Below are 22,142 nucleotides of genomic sequence, written 5' to 3'. Positions count from 1 at the left end.
TTGCTATTTTATTTTTGGTTTTAGATGATTTAGGATATAAATGTTTAAATAAATAAATCATTCTATACGTGACTAAAAGAAAGTAGCTGTAAGTTTTGCAGTGCAGTTGTTTCTGGTGGTTTCCTTGAAACGCTTTTTGTTTATTGGCTGTTCTTCAAAGACAGGCTATCTTTTAAAGATTGGATGGAAGCCATCCAGGAATTCCTGCAGCTGGTTTAGCATTATGCTGTAAGTTTCTATGAATGTAGCCAGCATATACCATGTAACATGATGTGGTAGTAAACCTGTACATTTGATCTATAAAAGAGATACTTTTGTACTTTGCTTTAAGGAGGCAAAGAGGAAATTATAGAGTATATGCATGAATACCCACTGTTTTGTGAGTATGAGGTAGATGGGATTTATAGGGATACGGTAGCCCAAAGTCTTACATGCATCCTCTTACCCAGTTGGTCCTGAGTTTAAGGCTGATGACACTCAGCTGAACCAGTTGATGGGTGGCTGGTTGGATGTGGCCCTGGATTCACTGGCCAGTTGTCTGGAAGCCACAGTGAAATAGTTGAAACAGAGCTGGCTGAAACAAAATCGATTGAAAATGGACATCCTGTGATTGGGTCAGGGAGATTTAGGAATGGGATACCAGGTATCAGCATTTGACAGTATGAAATTAACACTATGCCAACTGTCAAGAGTTTGGGCATGATCCTGGAGGCCTCTCTTTCTATGGAAACATAGGTCATAAATGTAGTCTGGCTGGTGTACTTTCATTTTTGCCAGGCTGGGCAATATGTGTCCTACCTGTCTAGCTCTGACATAGCCATCATGATCCAAGCAATGGTCACCTCCAGGGTAGATTTTTACAACTCATTCTATGTAGGAATGCCCTTGGGACTGCTCTGAAAACTTCAACAGGTCCAGAATGGAGAACACACTTCCAACAGGTACTTAGTCGGCTGCAGGAGGAATACCAGATCCAGGTGAAATACTAGATCAGTTTCAAAGTTTTGGTGTTAAACTTCAAAGCCTTAAATGTCTGGGACCTTTGTACTGCAGGACTACCTCTTTCAATACATCCCCTAAAGAGTGTTGTGGTCTGTGAGTAACAACTTACTGGTGGTCACTGGCTGTTCTCAACTAAAACCAATAGTTTTTGCTCTTTTTGGATTTAGCCCCAACCTGGTGAAATGCTCCTTTAATTGAGGCCCAGTTCCTGCAGAACTTGCTTCAGTTTGCAGGACCTGCAAGACTGAGCCATTCCACCAGACATCGTTGAGGGCAGAAATGATATCCATCTTGACCAGCTTCCCTTCTCCACCCACTTCCCTCCTCTTCCTTTTCCCCTGTATTCCTTTCCTTTTGTGGGGTAGGGGTGGGGGTTCTTTATTGTGACATTTTTATCTATTTCTAATTCATTCCTTCCCTACTGCCCATTAGTTTCTCAAGCGCTGAGATATTAGCATTACAATTGAATTTATTTTATTATTACAGGTTTGTCTGTTGTAAGCTACCCTGAGACCATCCAGTGGGGAAGTGTGGCCTATTGATTGATTGATTGATTGATTGATTGATTGATTGATTGATTAAAACAACTTGAATGAAAGGGACCTGTGTATTTAAGAAAGTACTGCACCCAATGTAAAATAAAGAAGACATTTAGTGTGAATTGTATCTAGCAAAACTAATTCAATATTCCCGTCAGACTGACATTTTTTATTATTATTATTATTATTATTTATTAAACTTGCTATACCGCCCTATCCCCGGAGTGAATCCATCTAGAGTGGTATAATTTAATAAAAACTTGCATAATTCAGAAAAATTCAATGTAACATACCTAATTTACAAAGGTTTTTTTTTAAAATTTACTTTAATGTCGATTGCAGAGGTTTGCAACTGATTTTTGTGCACCCCAACATTTTAAAAACTTTATTTTGGCTAGCATCCTTTTTCTGATTCATATTCATCCAAAATTCACCAATATGCCAGGGGTCTTATCCTAACTGGTCTGGCAAAAAATCTGCTGCATTATGAATTTTTGGAATTCTAATTTAAAACATTAACTTGGCAAGATTTGAGCTCATGCATAATCAATGAAGTAAGCTCTCTTTGTGGGTAATTTACTGCAAGGAAAAATGGCTGCTGACTCTTAAGCCAAAAAGCGGAGAAGGCAGTTTCAGCTGCAGCAACAGAGTGCATGGAATGTAACAGCTGCTCAGAGTAGTAGAGGATCCTGAGAGACATGAGTAGATAAGAGTATGGGAAAATACTTTTTCAGTAGATGCATTTATTTTTAAAGAATTTCAGGGAGGAGGGGTTGGATGGAATTTCCGCATTATAATGACATAACACTGAAAATGCCTTGACTACACAGCTGCTTCCACTGTATAGTTAAGACTTCAAAGATATCCACTTGATCTCATTGGATATAGCACCCATTGTTCTCATTTCCATGATATTTATTACTTTCAAAAGCCTAGTGTATACAGTACTGTTACATCTGCACATTAGAATTCTAAAGCATTGCTTAAACCCTGCATAGTCTGCATCTCTACTGAGAACTTGGCACCAAAATGCTACAAAAAAACACTGGACTGCTTTGAATTAAGAAGAATAAGAGTTTAATAGTAAAAGATGGCATCTATTTCTTTTTTCAAATCTTACTTTTAGTTAGAGCTGGTCAGAAAGACACTGGCCAAAAAGAATGGTCATCACCTTCATGTTATTCTCATGAGCTTCAGAAGCACCATGCTTTTGAACAGAATTCTGGACAATAAGACCTGGGTCTGATTCAGAAAGACAATTCTATATTCCTAAGGTCAAATTAGATAAGGCAGTCTCTCCAAATTCACCCCAGAGACAAATCTCCACTTTGTTGAGTGAGTTTCCAATGAGGAACTCCTTCAAACAGTGCCATGGGTTGTTGAAGGCTTTCACGGCCGGATTCAACTGGTTGTGGTGGGTTTTCCAGGCTGTGTGGCTGTGGTCAGGCAGATCTTGTTCCTAACATTTCACCTGCATCTGTGGCTGGCATCTTCAGAAGTGTATCACAGAGAGAAGTCTGTTACACACTGTGTCCAGTGAGAAGGGAATGTTTAGTGGGGTATATATTGTCCATGTCCCAGGGTGGGGAACCAATCAGTAAGTGTTTGGCTGGAACTTGCTATGCAAAGGTGTGGTTGAGTGCATTGTATTGTGGGTGGGGTTATCAGTCCATTTACATTTGTAGTCGCATTTGCATTCCCTGCAGCAGCAGCAGTATTGGTGAATACAAATCCTGTATCTGGGTGGAGTCCATTGTTCGTGAACTTTGAATGCCCTTGGCCTTTTATTCTGGTGTTTTTAAGTACTGGTAGCCAAGCTTTGTTAATTCTCAGAGTCTCTTCTTTCTTGTTGAAGTTGTCTTGGTTTCTGTGAATTTCAATGGCCTCCCTGTGCAGTCTGACATAGTAACCTTCCGAATTGTCCAGAATTTCAGTGTTTTCAAATAAAATGTTATGTCCAGTTTTGTTTAGGACATGTTCTGCTACTGCAGATTTTTCAGCATGGTTAAGCCTACTGTGTCTTTCGTGTTCCTTAATACGGGTCTGAATGCTGCATTTTGTGGTTCCTACATAGCCACAGATGCAGGCAAAACGCTAGGAACAAAATCAACCAGACCACGGCCACACAGCCCAGAAAACCCACCACAACCAGTGCCATGGGTGATTGATTCTGATCAGAACAACCACAGCAAAAGTGAAAGAGGGGCTCCCATCTTCCATCTGTAATTTTTTTCTGACCCAAAATGGCACCAGGTGTTTGTGTTAGCAAATCATTCACCCAAACATCATTTCAGGCCAAAAACAAGACAGGTCAGCAACTTTTACTATCAAAAGAACCATTTTCCATCCAGCAAATGAACAATAACTGTTTGGAGGTAATGAAGGTAACACAGCCTATTAATGTCTAAACTGTTTTGTTGCATTTATGAATGCCAGTGAGCCATAGTAATGATGGACAGACTGACCAGCAATAGAGTTAAGATGGTGTTGGCAATAATTACTTCATACAACACATAATAATGAAATTCACCAACACAAAACACACTTGGGTGCTGTGTGGTTTCTGGGCTGTATGGCCGTGTTCTAGCAGCATTCTCTCCTGACGTTTCGCCTGCATCTGTGGCTGGCATCCTCTGAAGATGCCAGCCACAGATGCAGGCGAAACGTCAGGAGAGAATGCTGCTAGAACACGGCCATACAGCCCAGAAACCACACAGCACCCAAGTGATTCCAGCCGTGAAAGCCTTCGACAATACACAAAACACACTGATTATCTTCAAGACATATTGCTTTAAAAGGGAGTTTGATAAGCCCATGGAGAGGAATGCTGTTAACCATGTCAGCTAAACAGAGCCTCCAGGTTCAGAGGACATATTCTTCTGACCATCAGCTACATGAGAAATGCTGCAAGGGATGGCGGTTGCTTTTAACCTTGCAAATATGGGATTCCTAGACGTAGATGGAGCTTGACCCAGCAAACTTCTCTTACATATTGCCATTCTCTTTTGCCTACAGGCCTTGAAAAGGGAAAGGCAAAAAGTGTTAAATGCCAAGCCAAAGGATAAATACCTTTGTGCTGTTCTCAAGCCCTAACCCCTTTATATCTCAAGACCATTCCTTTCCCTACAGATGGTGCCTCAACAAGATTGCCAAGCCACATGACTAGGAGTGAGCATTCAGGAAATATCAGAAGAACAAAAAAAGGTAAAAATACCTTGTTAGTATAGGGGCGGGGGAGGGGGGATGTTTCTCCCAGGAAAAAAAGACAGCAATAAAAGAGAGCCAAATATGCAGATCCTGAAAAATACCTATTGTTTTTGGCATTTTTCAGGCTGCTTTGATTCAATGCCTTTCAAAAAAAATCTCTCTCCCCCTCCTCACTTACATGTGGACTGGATGCTAAATCCAGCCAAGGCCAGTGTTCAACAGGGGTCAGCTGGCCAGGAAAGAAGACGGTGTATAAATGTGCCCCCTGCCCTCAACTCCATGGAATTCTGTGGCAGGCAATACCATTCAATACTGGGCTTGACTTAGCCAGATCCAGCTTTAAACTGTGGCTTCAAGCCTACTGTTTAAAACTGGACCCAGGCAGGCTAAGCCTAGCATCAGACTGGGAGCTTAGCCTGATCAGGTCCAGCTTTACATGGCTGGCTCACCCGTGAAGCTCCACCTGACAGGAGGTGGTGCTTTGGAGGAGGAATCAGCAGTATATATGGGCCCAGACAGACCAAGCTCACAATTTGATGCTGGGCTCAGGTCCAGCTTTAAACCACAGGCTTCCATCCCACAGTTTGAAGGCAGACCCAGGTTGAGGACAGCATCAAACTGTGAGCTCAGTATGGCAGGCCCAGCTTTTTCCTCATGGCCCCAACTCCAAAGCTTTACTTTCTGTCAGACAGAGCCAGCAGTATAAAGCTGGACCTGATCAGGCCGAGCACAAAGTTTTGCTGGGTCCAGTTTTACATTGTGGACTTGAAGCAGCTCTTTTGCCCCTCTATGTAGCTCCTCTAAGGAAATGGCTTCTGAACTCCACATTCAAAGTTTGGGGGCAGGGCATGCAGACTTTCAGCCCATAGTTTAAAGCTGGATCCAGCCAGGCATTTTCTAGCACTGAACTGCAGCAATCAGAGGTGGAACTTTGGGGGCGGAACCACCAGTACAAAGTTGAACCCGGCTAGGCCAAGCTCACAGTTCAACACTGAGCCCAGACTGGTTGGGTCTAGCTTTAAACTGTGGGTGGAAAGCCCACAGTTTAAAGCTGGACCAGGCCAAGCTGAGTCTAGGATTGAACGCCATGCCCCACCCCCAAACTCCACGTGGAGTTTGGAGGCTGGTTTCTTAGGAGAGCCAATGTAGAGGAGCTATACATCTCATTGCAGCTCTGGAGCTGCAGACTGCCAGCCGCAGGTATGAGGGGAGGTAAGACCCTTTCCCCACACTGCTGTGGTCCCAACTAGAATAGGGTCTCAGTAAGTGCAGTTAAAAGGAGTTTCCCAGCAAGAATTCACTCCACAAAACGTAGGCATGTCCCTTAGACAAACTTGGCACCATTTTCTCATCTTGGGTGGGCTACTCCCAGTCTTCCTGTAACTAATCTCTAAAGAATACCCACTATAGTCCTCTTCCCAACAACTGCTGTGAACTTTTATATTACAAGAGGAATTTTTATGCTCAGAAATTCCGTCATCACTTCTATGTTCAAAAGCCTGGAATTATTTTTAACTCTTCTCTCTTTTTATTTATTCAAACTTTGTCATGTCAGTTCCACTTTTTGATGTCCCTTTTTACTACTTACTAATTTTGCCATGTTTCATTTTAATGATCTTGGTCAGGCTATGTCTCCTTACCAAATAGATACTTCTCAATCCTACCTAAAGCTCTCTCACAGTGCACTGATTTAGCATTATTTAAGACAAGAAATTAAAAGCCTGAACCCATAATTCCAGTAGATAGATATGTATAGGTTTAGGGTATTAATGTTTAACTTAGGAAATAAATGTCTGAATGAATGACACCATGTATTGCCCTGCTTATATAACCTTCAGGTTGGGGATCAGTACATGACAAAACCCAGCTCAGTTTTCATCACTTTTTGTGATTTTGTTATTTGTCCTTAATAGTGCAAAATGTAAATTTATCATTGCAGAGAGAACTGACCAGTTACAATTATGGAAAGACATTCAAGAGATTTCTTTTTTGTTAGCCTTCTATATGTTAAGTGATTTTAAAACTTTCTTGCCTGAGTTTTGTCGTTCTCGGTTCTTTCCTAATCTATATGCTAAGGACTGACTAACATGGAAAGAGAACTTATTTCAGAACCATAATCACTACAGTCAACTTACTTGGAGACCAAAGGGCAATTTAATATGCTATCTTATACCCATGAATAACTGGATTTGAAAGACACAACTGCACACATATAATCAGCCATCTAGCAGGAATATCATTATAATCAAGCAGTTCAGGCATGATAATGTTTATGCTTGTAAATGACTGCAAATGCCATTTGCAAGCCTATAAAAACACATGGCTTAAAAATAAATAAGAAATCAGAATTTCTATTCAATGAACATTATGAGGTCAGCAAGACCCTACTTTAAATTTAACAACAGTTGTTATGCACTGCACAAAAAATAGAGTTGCTGTTTATTGTACAGTAGAATGGGGAAAGAGCAATCATCTTGTACAAGCAGTTAGCAACATCTATTAGCCACTTCTTTCATTTTTTAGAAGTATAGCTTCATTAAGCTTAATATTTCCCTGATGCTCATCTTACTTGGCTTGATCTGATCACAGCTTCATTATCATGGAGAGTCTCAGAAAAACATTACACATCTAAGGTCCTGAATTTAGTTATTTTAACAATTATGAGTACTGCTCATGTACAATTCAATTGTTTTAGTGCTGAATTAGCTAATTGTTCACAAAAGGAAACAGCCATACTTTGAAATGGGAGTTTTCCAAACACAAAATGCACATATTCAGAAATGTGCTGCTTTAGAGTGCAGTAAACTTCTTTTAAGTTTTGCCATTGAGTTCAAGCTAACAGAGACGATGGTGCATACACAAAATAAATTGTGTGCGTTTTGAGTACATTTTGAGCCTAGAGAATTCTGCTGATTCAAGAACTTGCATTACTATGCATTTGTATAACATCTGGTGAATATTCAGCTAAATGGAAACCAACAGCAAAATTGTGGCAAGTCAGCTAGCTCCCCTTCCATTAATATATCTCAGGAAACTGTTGTGAGGGAGAATAACAAATCAGTAGCACAAGTCCATATACATGAAGCTGCTGAGTTGGATCTTACTAATTGCTAGTGTAAAAGGTTCTCCCAGCAGCCCAGTGTATTCCTTGAAAAGATGATGCAGAAGATAAAGGGATCCTTGTAAATAAATGCTAATTGGCACAGGGGAGCTGCAGTGAGGAATCAAGTGACGTTGCATCCTCCCCCATATTGAAGATTGATCGATGTTGCCTGAGGACAGGGAAGGCATGGTGGATTTGCCTCCCTATTCCTTTCTGCTCTGCAGGATCCATCTCATAATGCTTGCAGTTGGCAAGCCTCGACAGTGAGGTCATTTTTAGTAGTATCTCCAGAGAGACCATATTGTGCCATTTGCTCTATCTCTAAGTCATGGACTTTTAATTTCCATAAGACCCAGTTCAATATATTTCACATGGAGTACTTGGGTGCATGTTTTTAAACAGATTAAATGTGGAAAAGAGGGATCCTATAGGAAGGAATGCAGCCAATGCCACTACTCCCAATCAGTACACAAAGCCTAGTCTGTTAGGTTGGAGAGAAAAATTCATATAGGGGGAAAATGTACCCTTTGGGAAAGACTATTGCCAGCAAGGGCAGAGTTTTTATCATCTATTCTGCTCCTCTACTTTTACCTCCTAGAAATGTAAAAGGGGAAGCTATAAATTTAATAGTCTCATGGTACCTACTTTTGCCATGTGAAACAGTTTATATATTCTATTTTATTCTCAGTTCATCAAATCTTTAAAAAGTTCTAAACTGTTACAAAAGTTAGCTAAATGAACGCATACATAAAATTATAAATAAAAACCATTATGAATAGTGTGTTAAAAGTCATTTGGTACCAGCAAAAGTATAACATTGTTCAATAAAAACATTGTAATTACACATGATTCATTCAACTACATATATGCAGCACTGTGCATTTAGTTCTCTGTTAATTTTTAAAATAGACATATCACTTGGCATTTAGATGTTTGCCTTTGAATGCACAATTTTTAAGAGAAGCACAGTGTTAAATTCTAATAGGATTTTCAATTTAGTTCTGCTTAGGTAGACTCTGCATTCACACACTAAGTCCATTTTTTAAAGTGCTAATTAATTGGGTCTGGATTTCATTAATTGGGACTGTAGCCATTTGACACAGATCTATCATTGCGGTAAGAGAGAATGCCACACTGGAGAGCACCTGTACTATTTGGCTCTGTCTCAACAGATTTGTGACAGGGGCCTTTCATGACCAAGATACACAAAAATCATTCAGTGAACATTTTGTATGGCCTGTTGTATATAGGCTTAGAGGAAAAATGAATAGTCTTTTGAAATTCACAAATCAAATGGATAGTTGTTCTCTTAACCGACTGCAATGTAATCTCATTTGTCTACATAAATCAGGTGACAACTAGTATTTGCAGGTAATCAGAGGTTTTTACATAAGTATATGTAGTACGTGTATAGGATATCCGTCTTTCAGAACATGACAGAGATGGCACCTGGCGAACCTGCTCATTCAGGTTCTTTAAAAAAAAAGATTCAACACCTTTAACCATATGCCATAGACCAAAATAGTAGTGGGATCAGAATAGACTGAAGCAAAGGTCAAGCAGTATGGATATTTCCTACCTTACATGCTCACCGCATAACAAAGTATTTGGAATAATCAAGGTTGTCTTAATGGACACCAGATTAAAAAGTGATCCATACATGCCACATGAAAATTAGATTTTCAGTTTTTAATATTTAATATTGCTTTTGATTGATTTAAGTCTCCCAAATATAAAACTTCAAATTGCAAAAAATCTACTGAATCTAGTAATCTTTTTTATGGTAGCGACATTTTTGAAGCACAGTACTTCTTCCATGCACGTAATGCGCTTGTACAGGATTTCACTGCACGTAGAGAAAAGCTCCTTTGCTCTGCCTTCCATGCACACTCATCCACATAGAATTCCGCTGCATACAAAAACAAAGGAATCTTACATAGAACTAGCAGTAAAGTCCATTGTACAAACAAATACAATGGGCTCTATAAACTGTTGGTTGGTTAATGTGACCACCAAGGGGACCAGCCCCTCCGGCCTTTCCTCGTGGCTTGGCCTCACAATTTACCACAGATAAATCTAGTCTAATGAATAAAAAAGCTTACTTACAGATCCCCCCCCCCACACACACACACAGCTCAGTTCAGACATAATGAAAAAGCATGCTTTCTGTCATGGAGTGGAACGCATCTTACTATGACATGCCTCTGAAGATTTCAGCCACAGATTCCATAGATGCTGTTGAAACATTAGGAGCAAAAACTACCAGACCATGGCCACAAGGCTCAGAAAATTCACAGCTGATTCTGACTGTGAAAGCCTTTGACAAAGCAGCTAAATCCATTCCAATTTTATCACTTCTGAAAGTAGTTCTCCCAGCCCATACTCAACACTTCCTATTTTTTAAGGGCACAGTGATACTGGCATGCTCCACCCTTCCTTATATTCAGCAATCAAAAGAAGGCTTTCTTGTTTTACCATCCAAAGCAGAGTAGCAGCACAGCAAAACTAAGAAGTGTGCTACACCTGCACTAGATCCCTGCTACCCACTTAGCTCCATGGTAAGTTGTGGAGGCAACAGTAGTGCAGAAATCCTAACTCAGCAGACATGGCACAGGAGGAAGGACACATAACGTGGCATAGACACATGTCTGGAAAGCATGAGCTCCCTTTCTCCTCATCAATGTCAATGCCAGCAGGATCCAGGAAGTATGTACTCTCAAGACCTGCCAATCCACCAATGGCATGCAAGGGCAACTCCTAGTAGCAGATGTAGAATAAGGCTGTCAATTGTAAGACAGAAATTGGTGGAGTTGTGTTCTTTAGGATCTTTTACAGTTCTGGGATAAATGTGTGCATAGACATACCATTCCATTTAACTGAGATTTCTTCTGGTTTGGCGGGAGGAGAGGGTTAATGTCAGAAGCACATATTTTCATTGAAAAGGGGACTGTGAATTTATGGTCCTGAGATAATATTGGCCAGTAGGAAGCTGCTGACACAGAAAAACTTGCCCTCTGTCAAGCATCACAATGTAGACTGGCATAGCAACTGCATCTTTTTAGAAGAGAGAGAAAGGCCATTTCCATCTCCATATGGGCTATCTGCTTGAAATTCATTGCCCCTCTCTCCTCCACAGCATCAAGGTGCATTTGTATACTTCCTGGTGTTTGGACAATTTTCCCCTGTTCTTTCTGAAGCCAGGTTTGCTCTGAAATTAGTGAAAAATCATATTACAGCTGAATGGCTACTGTGTGGATTGGGAAATTAGATTTTTCCCCCAAATGGCAGCTATTTTCCCTAACACTGTCCCTGCATTGGCCATTTCTTGTCCCTGCCCCAGCAGTAGCCACCCCCCACCCCATTCCTTGGGACAATAAGGCTTGTGCTTATTTTTTTTTTTGTATCAGAACTGTTATATCAATATAATGTTATTCCAATATGGGTTCTATACTCTTTGACTTCCCAGTTTTCACTTAAAGAAAAAGTAAATTTCTTGCCCCTTCCATTGCAGAAAGGGAAGGGAATAGAGACCTTATAGCTCTATTCCCACAAAAGATGGGAATTCAGAGAACCTGGTGCACTTATTGGCATAACATTATTTTGATATAACAATATTCTAGTGGTGATTAAAACAAAAATTTCAAAAGCCCTCGTAGCCCAGAGGAGGGGGATGGCAGCTGCCAGGATGGGGAAATTACTGGAAATCTAACATGTGGAAGCCCCATTGCTGCTGCTCTTTAGCCACACCACCAATGGGAAAACCCTGTAAGCCTGTGTACAAAGCAGCAAAACTTTGAAACGTGAATTTGCCAAGGCAAGCTACACTTGAATGATCATCTGTAACCTGCATCCTGGTTTCACAAACTAATTATTAAAATAAACCATGATTGTATATTATATGGGGAGGAAACAGAGGGATACCTTTTTTATTTATTTACTTTCCTGAGGATGTTTTTAAAAATTTCCAGTAGAAAAATCAGAAACATGAGACAGTACTGAAAACAATCATTTGTCTTTTTTTTTGGGGGGGGGGGGGATATGAGTAAAATGTTTCTTAAATGGATGCTTTACTCAGGAAGTACAGTCTGCAAGACCATCTACAGCATTATATGATTGTTCCAAGGTAAACTGTAGACACAGTTTGAATAAAAATTGTTTTATGTATTGTTAAAGGCTTTCATGGCCGGATTCAACTGGTTCTGGTGGGCTTTCTGGGCTGTGGGGCCATGGTCTGGTGGATTTTGTCTCTAACGTTTCGCCTGCATCTGTGGCTGGCATCTTCAGAAGTGTATCACAGAGAAAAGTCTATTTCACACTGTGCCTAAGTGAGAAGGGAAAGTTTAGTGTGCTATATTGTCAATGTCCCAGGGTGGAACTTGATATGCAAAGGTGTGGTTGAGTGCATTGTACTGGGAGCCAGGTGTGATGAATGTACTTATCCTACATTCAGGTTACAGGGTGGACCAGCCCCTGAAAGAGTTAAGCCCTGGCCAGCCCTGATTGGCCAGAGAAAAACAAACAGATGCTATAAATTCTGTCAGGGAGAGTGCTGAAAGGTTCTTCTTTTTGAGTCTTTTGACTTTTTGGGCTCTGACTGAGCTTGTGTGCCCTCGGGTACTTTTTAGTGACAGAGTGAGGAGAATCAGACCAGATCTCTCACTGCTGTGGCAGGAATAGCTGAGGGGGCTATTCAGTGATCTAAAACCCTGAGATTTGGAGGAGTGTGTCCGCCCTCAGGTGTTTTGTTTTGTTTTTGGAGGGAAACCTCTAGAAGTCCAAAAGTCTGTCCTCAAAGTGAACATCAGTCTTGGGAGGCCCAGCTCCTGTGGCAGAGAAGCCAGATTTTGGGAGTGTGGGAGAGGGAGGCTGTTGTGCCTGAATCCCACTGGGCATAGACTGGGTGTTTTATTTTTGTAAGGAGGAACAGCGGACTGAGTTTTTATTTTTGTGAGGGAGTGTGAAACCTCCAGTAACATCAGTTAAGAAACATCTTTTTCTGAAACATCTCAAGTAAAGTGACACCTGCGAGTGTTCTTATATTGTGTAACTGAAGTACCGTGCCTGCAACCACTAAGCTTAAGAACAAACTTACTCAGCAACCGTTAAGCTTAAGCTAACTTTCTCAGTAACCATCAAGCGTAAAACCTCTCCAGTTTACCTGAGAAGCCTGTGTTAAGCCAACAAATAAAAGTTATCAGTTTTTGTTCAACTTTTAAAAACCGTTCCAGTCTTTATTATTTTTCTGTCTGTGTCTGTGTGATTCCCAGTCAGGGTGGTGACCGTTTAAGATCAGTTTGAGTGAGCTATAGAAAAAAAATTTATATTTTGGTGGCAGCGAAAAGCAGAACATATACAAGCGCCTTCGCCACACCGGGCTTTGCTAATTTTTAACGTCGCTTCTTTCTTATTGAAGTTGTCCTGGTGTTTGTGAATTTCAATGGCCTCCCTGTGCAGTCTGACATAGTAAGCTTCTGAATTGTCCAGAATTTCAGTGTTCTCAAATAAAATATTATGTCCAGTTTTGTTTAACACATGTTCTTCAACTGCAGATTTTTCAGAATGGTTAAGCTGGCAGTGTCTTTCGTGTTCCTTAATACGGGCCTGAATGCTGCATTTTGTGGTTCCTATGTAGACCTTTCCACAGCTACAGGGTATGCGATATACTCCTGCAGAAGTGAGGGGGTCTCTCTTGTCCTTTGCTGAGCATAGCATTTGCTGTATTTTCCTGGTGGGTTTGAAGAGGGTCTGTAAGTAATGCTTTTTCATCAGTTTCCCTATTTGATCTGTGATTCCCTTGATGTATGGTAGAAATATTTTTCCGGTGGTGGGCTGTTTCTCCTCAGTCCTCTGGGTTTCTCTGGGCCTTAAAGCTCTTCTGATTTCTGTAGTGGAGTAGCCATTAGCCTGCAGAGCCCAGTCTAGATGGTCAATTTCATCAGGGAAGAGATGAGGTTCACAAATTCGTTTTGCACGATCTGTCAGTTTTGATTATGCCCCTTTTCTGTTGTGGATGATGATTGGAGTTTTTATGTAAATACCAGTCTGTGTGTGTTGGTTTTCTGTATACTGTGTGGCCCAATTGGTGGTTGGGTCTGCAAAAGACCAAGACATCTAAAAAAGGCAGTTTCCCTTCTTTTTCAGTTTCCATGGTAAATTGTATGTTTGGGTGGATGATGTTAAGGTGGTTCATAAAATTCAGCAGTTCCTCCTCAACATGGCTCCAGTTTGTAAAAGTGTCATCCACAAATCAGAACCAAGTTGCAGGTTTCCTGGGTGCTGTTTTGAGGACTTGTTTCTCAAAGTGTTCCATGTAGAAATTGGTTATCATTGGGCTGAGGGGACTTCCCATGGCTACTCCATCGGTCTGCTTATAATAATTATTGACCTATTGGAAGTTGCTGGTTGTTAGGCAGTGTTGAAATAAAGCTGTGATGTCATCTGGAAACATCTGGCCTATGAGTGCAAGTGTCTTTCACTGGAACTTTGGTGAACAGTGAGACAACATCAAAGCTTATAAATCTGTCGCTAGGGTTGAGATGGAGATTGCGAAGTTTCTCAATGAAGTGGGCTGAGTGTTTAATATAATGCGCTGTGTGTCCAATGTGGCTTTGTAACTGTAAAGTCAAAATTTTTGCCAGTTCATATGTGGGGGAACCAACGTACTCACAATAGGTCTGAGTGGGATGGATTCCTTGTGGATTTTGGGGAGTCCATATAACCTGGGTGGAAGAGCTTCTGATTTGCAGAATCGTTGCCGTGTGTCTGGTTGAATGGAGGAGCTCTCAATCAACGTGATGGTTTGGTGAGTGATTTTCTTGGTTGGGTCTTATTTCGTTTTTGTGTATGTTGTGGGATCCAGGAGTTCTCTGTTTTTTTCTTTATATGGGTCAGTCTTCATGATTACTGTTGCATTTCCCTTGTCTGCTGGAAGTATGATGATTTCTGGATCTTTGCTGAGAATCTTAATAGCATTTCTTTCCTTTCGTGTAATATTGCTAGAGGGAAGTTTTGCTTTTCGCAATATTGTTGCAGTTTCTCCTCTTAGTTCCTCTGCTTGCTCTTCTGGAAGATGCCGAATGGCTGATTCTACGTTTGCAATGATGTCTTCCACGGGAACTCTTGGCCAGGATGGATGTTTCATCACTGGAAAGTTGCCGTTCAGTCAAATTTATAATGATTCTTGAAGTGTCCAATGAGGGTTTCTGTTGGTGCTGATATTTTTGGATTTTGCTGAATTTCTGCTTCTGTCTTTTTGTGTGGCTAGCATTGTCTTTCTCCATTTTTCAGTAGGTGAGGTTGTCAATTTTGTCCCAGTCCTGGCTTCTCATTTTTTGACTGATGTGGATGTGGAGAAGTAGTAAATCCTTGTCTATGGCTGCAAGTTCTTTGCGGGTGGTGTGAATTCTCTCACATACTAATGCACATTCAAGGTGGTCATATATACGGTTAGCCTGTGGGGATTTGAAAGTCCTTTTTGCTTTGAGAAAGGCTGGAATAGTCTTGGTGTCTCTGCTACGCAGAATAAAGGATAAAGAGCATAGCAGGTGTGCTTTCTTGATCCGGAGTGTCTCCATTTTCTGGGTCTGTTGGAACATTTCCCCCTGTAGAGGTGTTCAGTGTATTGTCGAAGGCTTTCATGGCCAGATTCAACTGGTTCTGGTGGGTTTTCCGGGCTGTGTGGCCATGGTCTGGTGGATTTTGTTCCTAACATTTCGCCTGCATCTGTGGCTGGCATCTTCAGAGGTGTATCACAGAGAAAAGTCTGTTTCACACTGTGTCTAAGTGAGAAGGGAAAGTTTAGTGTGATATATTGTCCATGTCCCAGGGTGGGGAACCAATCATTAAGTGTTTGGGTGGAATTCTCTCACGTACTAATGCACATTCCAGGCGTTTTGTCCATAAATAAAAATAGTTTTTTCCATAGTTTTGTCCATAAAAATACTTTTGTCCATAGGAAATACACAAGGAGTCAGAACCATAGGCAGGGAGGCCAGTCAGCTCTTGGAGCCAGCCTGGGGCCATGTTAGTGTGTTTGCCTACCCTGCCAGCACTTACACTGGCAGAGAAGACAAACAGCGGGGCAGGCGCGTGTTGCAGAGCTCTGAAGTGCCTAATCCAGAAGAGTCTGTGCCTTGCAGAGCTACACTTGCCTAAAATCAGATTGTGGAGTGGCTGGGGGCAGACAAGGGACATTTCTGGGTCAGAGCGACCTTGGTTGGCTTCCACTGCGCTTTCAGCCAAGGAACACTCCCAGACCAGGTGTCAGACTTATGACACCAGAAAGGGTGGGGTAAGTACATTTTGCCCTATGGATGTGGTTGCGGGGGAGAGGTTGGTTTTCACTGCCTCCCCATGCTGCCTGGAAGCCCTCTGGAGATGGTGCTGTCCCCAGCTGCTGTGGCCTCTGGATTGAGTCCTATAATGTATATGATAATGGTATGCACTATGAAAGAGTTCAGTGTTTTCAAATGAAAAAGTTTGACTTAGTATTCAGACTTGCACCTAGTCTTGCTTGAAGCTTGTTTTTCATCAAAATATGTTTACTTTGTTTACTACAGAATCTGACTTTTATATTTTTCCTACATCTTAAACAAAACTTTTCTAAAGGAACACAGTAGCATATTATCCATCATTTCATTTATATATATTTTGGGGTATATTTCACTTGAAGAAATATATCATTTCAAATTCCATGAATGTGCCAAACAGTACAGTTCTTTATTCTAAATTATAAACTGTTCATTTTATGTTGTTAATGCAGTTAAATATTAAAAATTATAGAAACATCTTATTTCAATATTAGCAGCATGCAGCTAACCTTTATGCTTCCCCCTTTTCTCCTTCCTGATGTTGCCAGTTTGACAGCCTCCTGTAGCTGCCTTGGTTTTTTTAGTTGATTTTGGAGCTTGTGAGTCTGCTACCACTTTGACATCTTCTTGCTCAGCATCCTGTACTGCTTGAGAGATTCAGGATACCCCAACCAAAAAAAAGGTACAAAGAAAACAAGAAAGAAGAAATCAGAAATCCATGAAGCCACAGAGAAGCAAGCAGGCGAAGCAGAATATAAAGTGCATATTTCCGATAGTACAGCAGAAAGAAAACCGTATAGGGCAAAAGGTTACAGACATATGAAGTAAATTTACAAACTCAGTTACATGCTGGTTTTGGTGTTCTGATCTTCATACAATCATTTTGGTGGCCAAGTATGCAATGGTCATTATTTGTTTGGCTTTCTGAATCTGCGAAGCAGCCTCATGGTTTTTATACAGGGTATGGTGTAGATAACAGAATCTGTACCTGCACCTGTGATGTCCTCACTGGGAGTTCAGTTCTAGGTTTCATTCTAAATAAAGCACTTTATCTAAAAAGTATTAATATTCTAGCAGAGTTTCTATCAGTGTGTGGAGAAACATTGCGGGGAACACTGTCCAAATTGCTAGCAGAAGCATATACCTGAAAGTCAATTTATCCATTAATCCAGGCATGCCAGCATCACTCGTTAAGCAAAAAATTAAAGTTCTTACCAGCAGGTAAATTTACTGATAAGTACTGTTCCATCTTGTCCCCTGAAACAGCAAAGCTATCCACAAGCAAAATTGCTTTTGATTGCTGCTGCTGACCCCTTGTTATTTATAGCTGTAATGCAGTTTTTCACACATACATTTAACAAACATGCAATGAGGAAGCCAGGAACAAAAGAGGAACAATTGAACAAACAAAAAACCCACCCCAAAATGCAACACAGGAGCATGAATTTGTGCAGAAATATTTTGAAGTTCGTCTAATTATCTCGGGATAGTTCCGAAGGTAAAACAAGGATGACTTAATGCCTACAGAAAAGTCCAAGAAACTACTCTGTTCAGGCAAAAGAATGACAAAGGATGGTCTTCTCAGGACTCCCTCTGTGAGGTCCTGCAAGATGACACTTCCACCAGCTTGCAAAAAAATAAATAAAAACAAGACTTCAAAAAGATTTGATGGGAGGCACTGAAATACCAGGCATTTTCTGTTGTTTAAACCAAGTTAGGCCATGCATTTCCAGAGTAAGGCCACATCTTGGTTGAAATGTGGCAAAAGCGATCAAAGCAATCAGTACTATAATAATTGTGATTGATAGGTCCTGTGATGTGTTATAGACTATAGCATCCACTAACAATCAGTTTTTAGTCTATCAGCTCACTCAGTCTCATAGGTGTTTTCCCCATGGCCAAATATCCCGGGGGAAAACCGGGATCATACATGCCGGGATGTTTCTATCTCGGTTCCTCCCTCCACACGGCAGCACGTCAGCGCATGCAGGCCGGGAGGAAGAACTTGCATAGCCCCTGGTTTAGTTTCATTTTCCTTGCTGACATTGCCGCGCATGTACGAACTATCCCGTTTTTCCGCTGTTCTGATTTAGAAATTTGAGCAGGATTGTAGAAATTTGAGCAGGATTGTCACCAATATGCAGATGATACTCAGCTCTATCTTGCGCTTCCAGAGAATCCCAGGAAGGCTGTGAAAGCCATGACCCAATGCCTGGATGTAGTGTTCAGATGGATAAGGACTAATAAATTGAAACTTAATCCTAACAAACTGGATGAATTACTGGTAGAAGAAAGGACTGACTCAGGAACTGTCTTCTTTTCTGGATGGTATTGCACTCCTTCTGAAGGATAAAGTGAATAGCATGGAGTGCTGCTGGATGCAGGGCTCCTACTACAAAAGCAGGTGGCAGCTTTGGCTGGGTCCCTGTGACCTTTCCTGGGAAAAATGATCTTGCCACAGTGGTGCATGCCCTAGTAACTTCTGGATTAGACTACTACAATGTAGTCTACATAGGATGTCTGGAATTTACATATGGGGCAGAATGCTGCAGCCAGAATTCTGGTTAGAGTGGGCCATAGGGATAGAAATATACTTAATAAATAAATATCACACTAGTCTTGTTCCACATGCTCTGGCTCTTAATTTGCTTCTAGACTCAATTTAAGATGTTGGTCAATTTAAAACCTCTGAAACCATATAAGGTTTGGGGCCAAAATATCTGAAGAACTACCTATTCCCATATGAATCTACCCAACCATTGTTGGAGGCCCTGCTTAAGCTGCCCCTGCTATTTGAGGCTAGATAGTTAGCAACCAAAGAAAGGGCCTTCTTGGTTGTGGCACCAAAATTATGGAATTCCCTCTCCAGGAAAATGTGATTGTCCCTTCCTATTGTTGTCTTCTGGCAAAAGATGAACCTTTTTTTTTTTTGCCTGGCATTCCATGACTTATGCTCATAGATCCTGTGTGTGTGCAGTCTTGTTTAAATGGGTTTTTCACTGCCTTGGAAACCCTTCATTATCTTAAATAAACGGTATGCTAGGCCAGTTTCTTTTGTAGGCAAGCAACTACACAACCTCTTCTTAGATAACATACAACCACAACAATGTCTGCAGTTACGATGGTTGGAAACATAGTACTATTGTGGCTTGCAGTTGTCTCCGTGATTAGTTCAACTTGAAATTGTTTTCCTATTAGCAGAGTGGAGCCTAGCTGAACTAGCCCTAATGGATTTTGGGGGGAAACTATTCAATTTCTTGCTAAATATCGCTACAGTGAATTTTATACCTCATTTAAATTCTTATTTTTGAAACAATAAAATCTCTAGTGAAATATTCAAGGCAGTGTAGAAGTTCACATTGATAGCCAGGTTCTTATGAATCTGTTTAGAATAATGCCCTTTCTGCACAGCCAAAACAAAGTGGGGTGCAGCTAGGGTACATGAGCCCGATGCAGGCCCTGGCCATTCGCGCGCTTGCGTGCAGGTGGCCCCGGAGCTAACGCAGGTCACCGATGCACCTTTGTACAGAGGTGCGTCTTTTTTTTTCACTTCCCTCCACTTTTTTTTTCACTTCACTGCCTGCAGCTATGCAGGCAGGCACACACGAGGCCTCAGAGCCTTTCTGATGCCTCTTGTCCCCAGAAGTGTAACTCTGCATATGGGAGCCGGGAAAAGAGGAAAGCGCAGCTGCATAACGCGCCTCTTGCCTGGTCATTTGCTCAGCAGCAGCTGCGAGGCATGTTAAAGCAAAAGAATCACACAAATTGAGATTCTTGAAAAACCCGGGCAAGGGGGGGGGGCACAAAGCTGACTTGCATTAGGAGCGGGATCTATGCAAAGTTCTCCCCAACCTGGGTTTTATCCCGCTCTTAACCTGTGTTTATTGGCCCACGCGGAAAGGGCCTAAGTAACATAAGGTACAGTTATATATTATACATGTAGAATTTAAAGAGAAAGCATAATATTTTTTCTATTACTATGACTGGCAGTTGACAAGTAGGTACCTACATCATAATTTCTACTGCAGCACACTATTGATCCTACTGCAATGAGTTAGTTTTGCTGAAGTACTTTGAGACTTTCTGCATAAGAAAGAGAAATGGTTTGGTTATCTTGAAAGCTAAGCTTCAATAGGCTACCCAGGGAAACAGAAGAAGAAGAGGAAGAGGAAGAGGAGGAGGAGGAAGTGGGAGGAAGAGGGAAGAGGAAGACAAACAACAACAACAAGAACAAGAAGAACAAGAACAAGAAAAGAAGAAAAAAGAAAAAGAAAAAGAGTTGGATTTATATCCCCCCTTTCTCTCCTGTAGGAGATTCAAAGGGGCTTACAAACTCCTTTCCCTTCCCCCCTCACAACAAACACCCTGTGAGGTGGGTGGGGCTGAGATAGCTAGCCCAAGGTAACTGTGACTAGCCCAAGGTCACCCAGCTGGCGTGAGTTGGAGTGCACAGGCTAATCTGAATTCCCCAGATAAGCCTCCACAACTCAAGCAGCAGAGTGGGGAATCAAACCTGGTTCCTCCAGATTAGAGGACACCTACTGTTAACCACTACACCACAGGCATAGACAGTTATGAGGAAAATTAGGACAGTATTTGTTTATTGGAACGTAGCATTCCAAAATCAGGAGTGACAGTTCTGTACAGATGCCAATTTTTGGAATAAGCAAAAAAGCATCAGTATATAGGGAACACACTAGAATCTCACTAACAATCACCGTAATCATCAAAAATCTGGAATCTCAATTGCTGGGGAATCTGGGACTGTACTATACTCTGTTACCAGAAAAATAAAAAAACATGATAGCAGTCCCCAACTCCCACCTGCCTTATTGTGTTGAGCTAAGCTGATTTGTGAAGATATAATCTCATGTTGGAAGGTGCAGTTTCGCTAGGCATGAGTTTCACTAAGTGACAAATAAAACAATAGTGTAGTACAGAAGATAAATTTAGATTTCTTTGGACTTACCTATTCTGATTTTTTCTCAATGTGGTCATGAAACAGAAGTTTTGCCTTGGTAAAATCAAGATTTGTAAATGCGATATCTGGTTTTGTACTGAACAGATTTCTAATGATACATGACAATTCCAGGTTGCTTAATTTGATATGGTCTTCTGTTTTGGTGGTACATGTGACAAGATACAGGTTTGTAAGGCAAATGATTAGCTTGTGAAATAAATACTAATCAATTGCTATTTCTCAAAATGGCTGATGGAAGGGCAACTTGTTTTCATAATATAAAATACTGTGACCCACTTGATAACATCCCTAAATTATAAGAAAACATTCTTGACCTGCAGTATTGATATAATCTGAGATACAGTGTCATATTGACTTTGCCACATCTTTTTGACTCAGTTACAAATAGGAGGCTCTTCTTCCCTTGAAGAAAAAATCAGCTATTAGATGAGTACATAGGAGTGCTGCTCCAGCACCCAGTCATCTTCAAGAAGGGAAAATAGATGGTGGAAGGAACATAGGGGAAATGGGAATTGAATTCTGCCTCAGAAAAAAAAGAGAAGACACTGTAAAGGGGAGCTCTGCCTGGAAGTGTGGCAGAGTGGTTTAGCTCTATCTTTGGGACAGAAGAGAGTGCTTGATTGTTAGGCCTCTCTCTGATGATGAGCAGATATTGTACAATTTAGACTTACTCCAGGGAAAGGGCGGGCTGGTGTGGGTGGAATCCTGTGTGCATGAGAAGATCCATCTAGTGGCTAGTCAATAAAAATCTCTATGTGCCTGAAAGCATTGTAGAAAAGTCTAACTACTTTCTGAGGTCATAATCAGTTTACATTTTTTATCTACGCTAGGTTTCTACTTGGTCTACCTATGTTGCTGATTTGTCCCTTTAAAACCTACCTGTACGTCAATAAATCTTTTTAGTTGTTTATACATTAATCCAGTCCCAGTCACTTCAATAATCTCCTTGTGCACTACAAAGCTTACCTCACAGCAGCAAATCGAATCTAGATTCCCAAAAT

At 41.0% G+C, this 22,142-nt stretch overlaps 1 protein-coding gene across 4 annotated transcripts in view; it reads right to left on the bottom strand.

Moving 5' to 3' along the window:
• TUB (TUB bipartite transcription factor) overlaps positions 1 to 22,142 on the bottom strand; it is a 172,764-nt gene that overhangs the window by 24,175 nt on the left and 126,447 nt on the right. For 3 of the 4 annotated variants that reach the window (XM_048485283.1, XM_048485286.1, XM_048485285.1), the window contains one exon: positions 16,670 to 16,807. In XM_048485283.1, coding sequence (XP_048341240.1) covers positions 16,670 to 16,807 — 138 coding nt within the window. The remainder of the gene's footprint in view (positions 1 to 16,669; positions 16,808 to 22,142) is intronic. The other variant, XM_048485284.1, reaches the window with a different exon arrangement.

This window comes from Sphaerodactylus townsendi, linkage group LG02 (genome assembly GCF_021028975.2).
Source record: "Sphaerodactylus townsendi isolate TG3544 linkage group LG02, MPM_Stown_v2.3, whole genome shotgun sequence".
NCBI lineage: Eukaryota > Metazoa > Chordata > Lepidosauria > Squamata > Sphaerodactylidae > Sphaerodactylus > Sphaerodactylus townsendi.
This window is presented reverse-complemented; position numbering and strand designations above follow the sequence as displayed.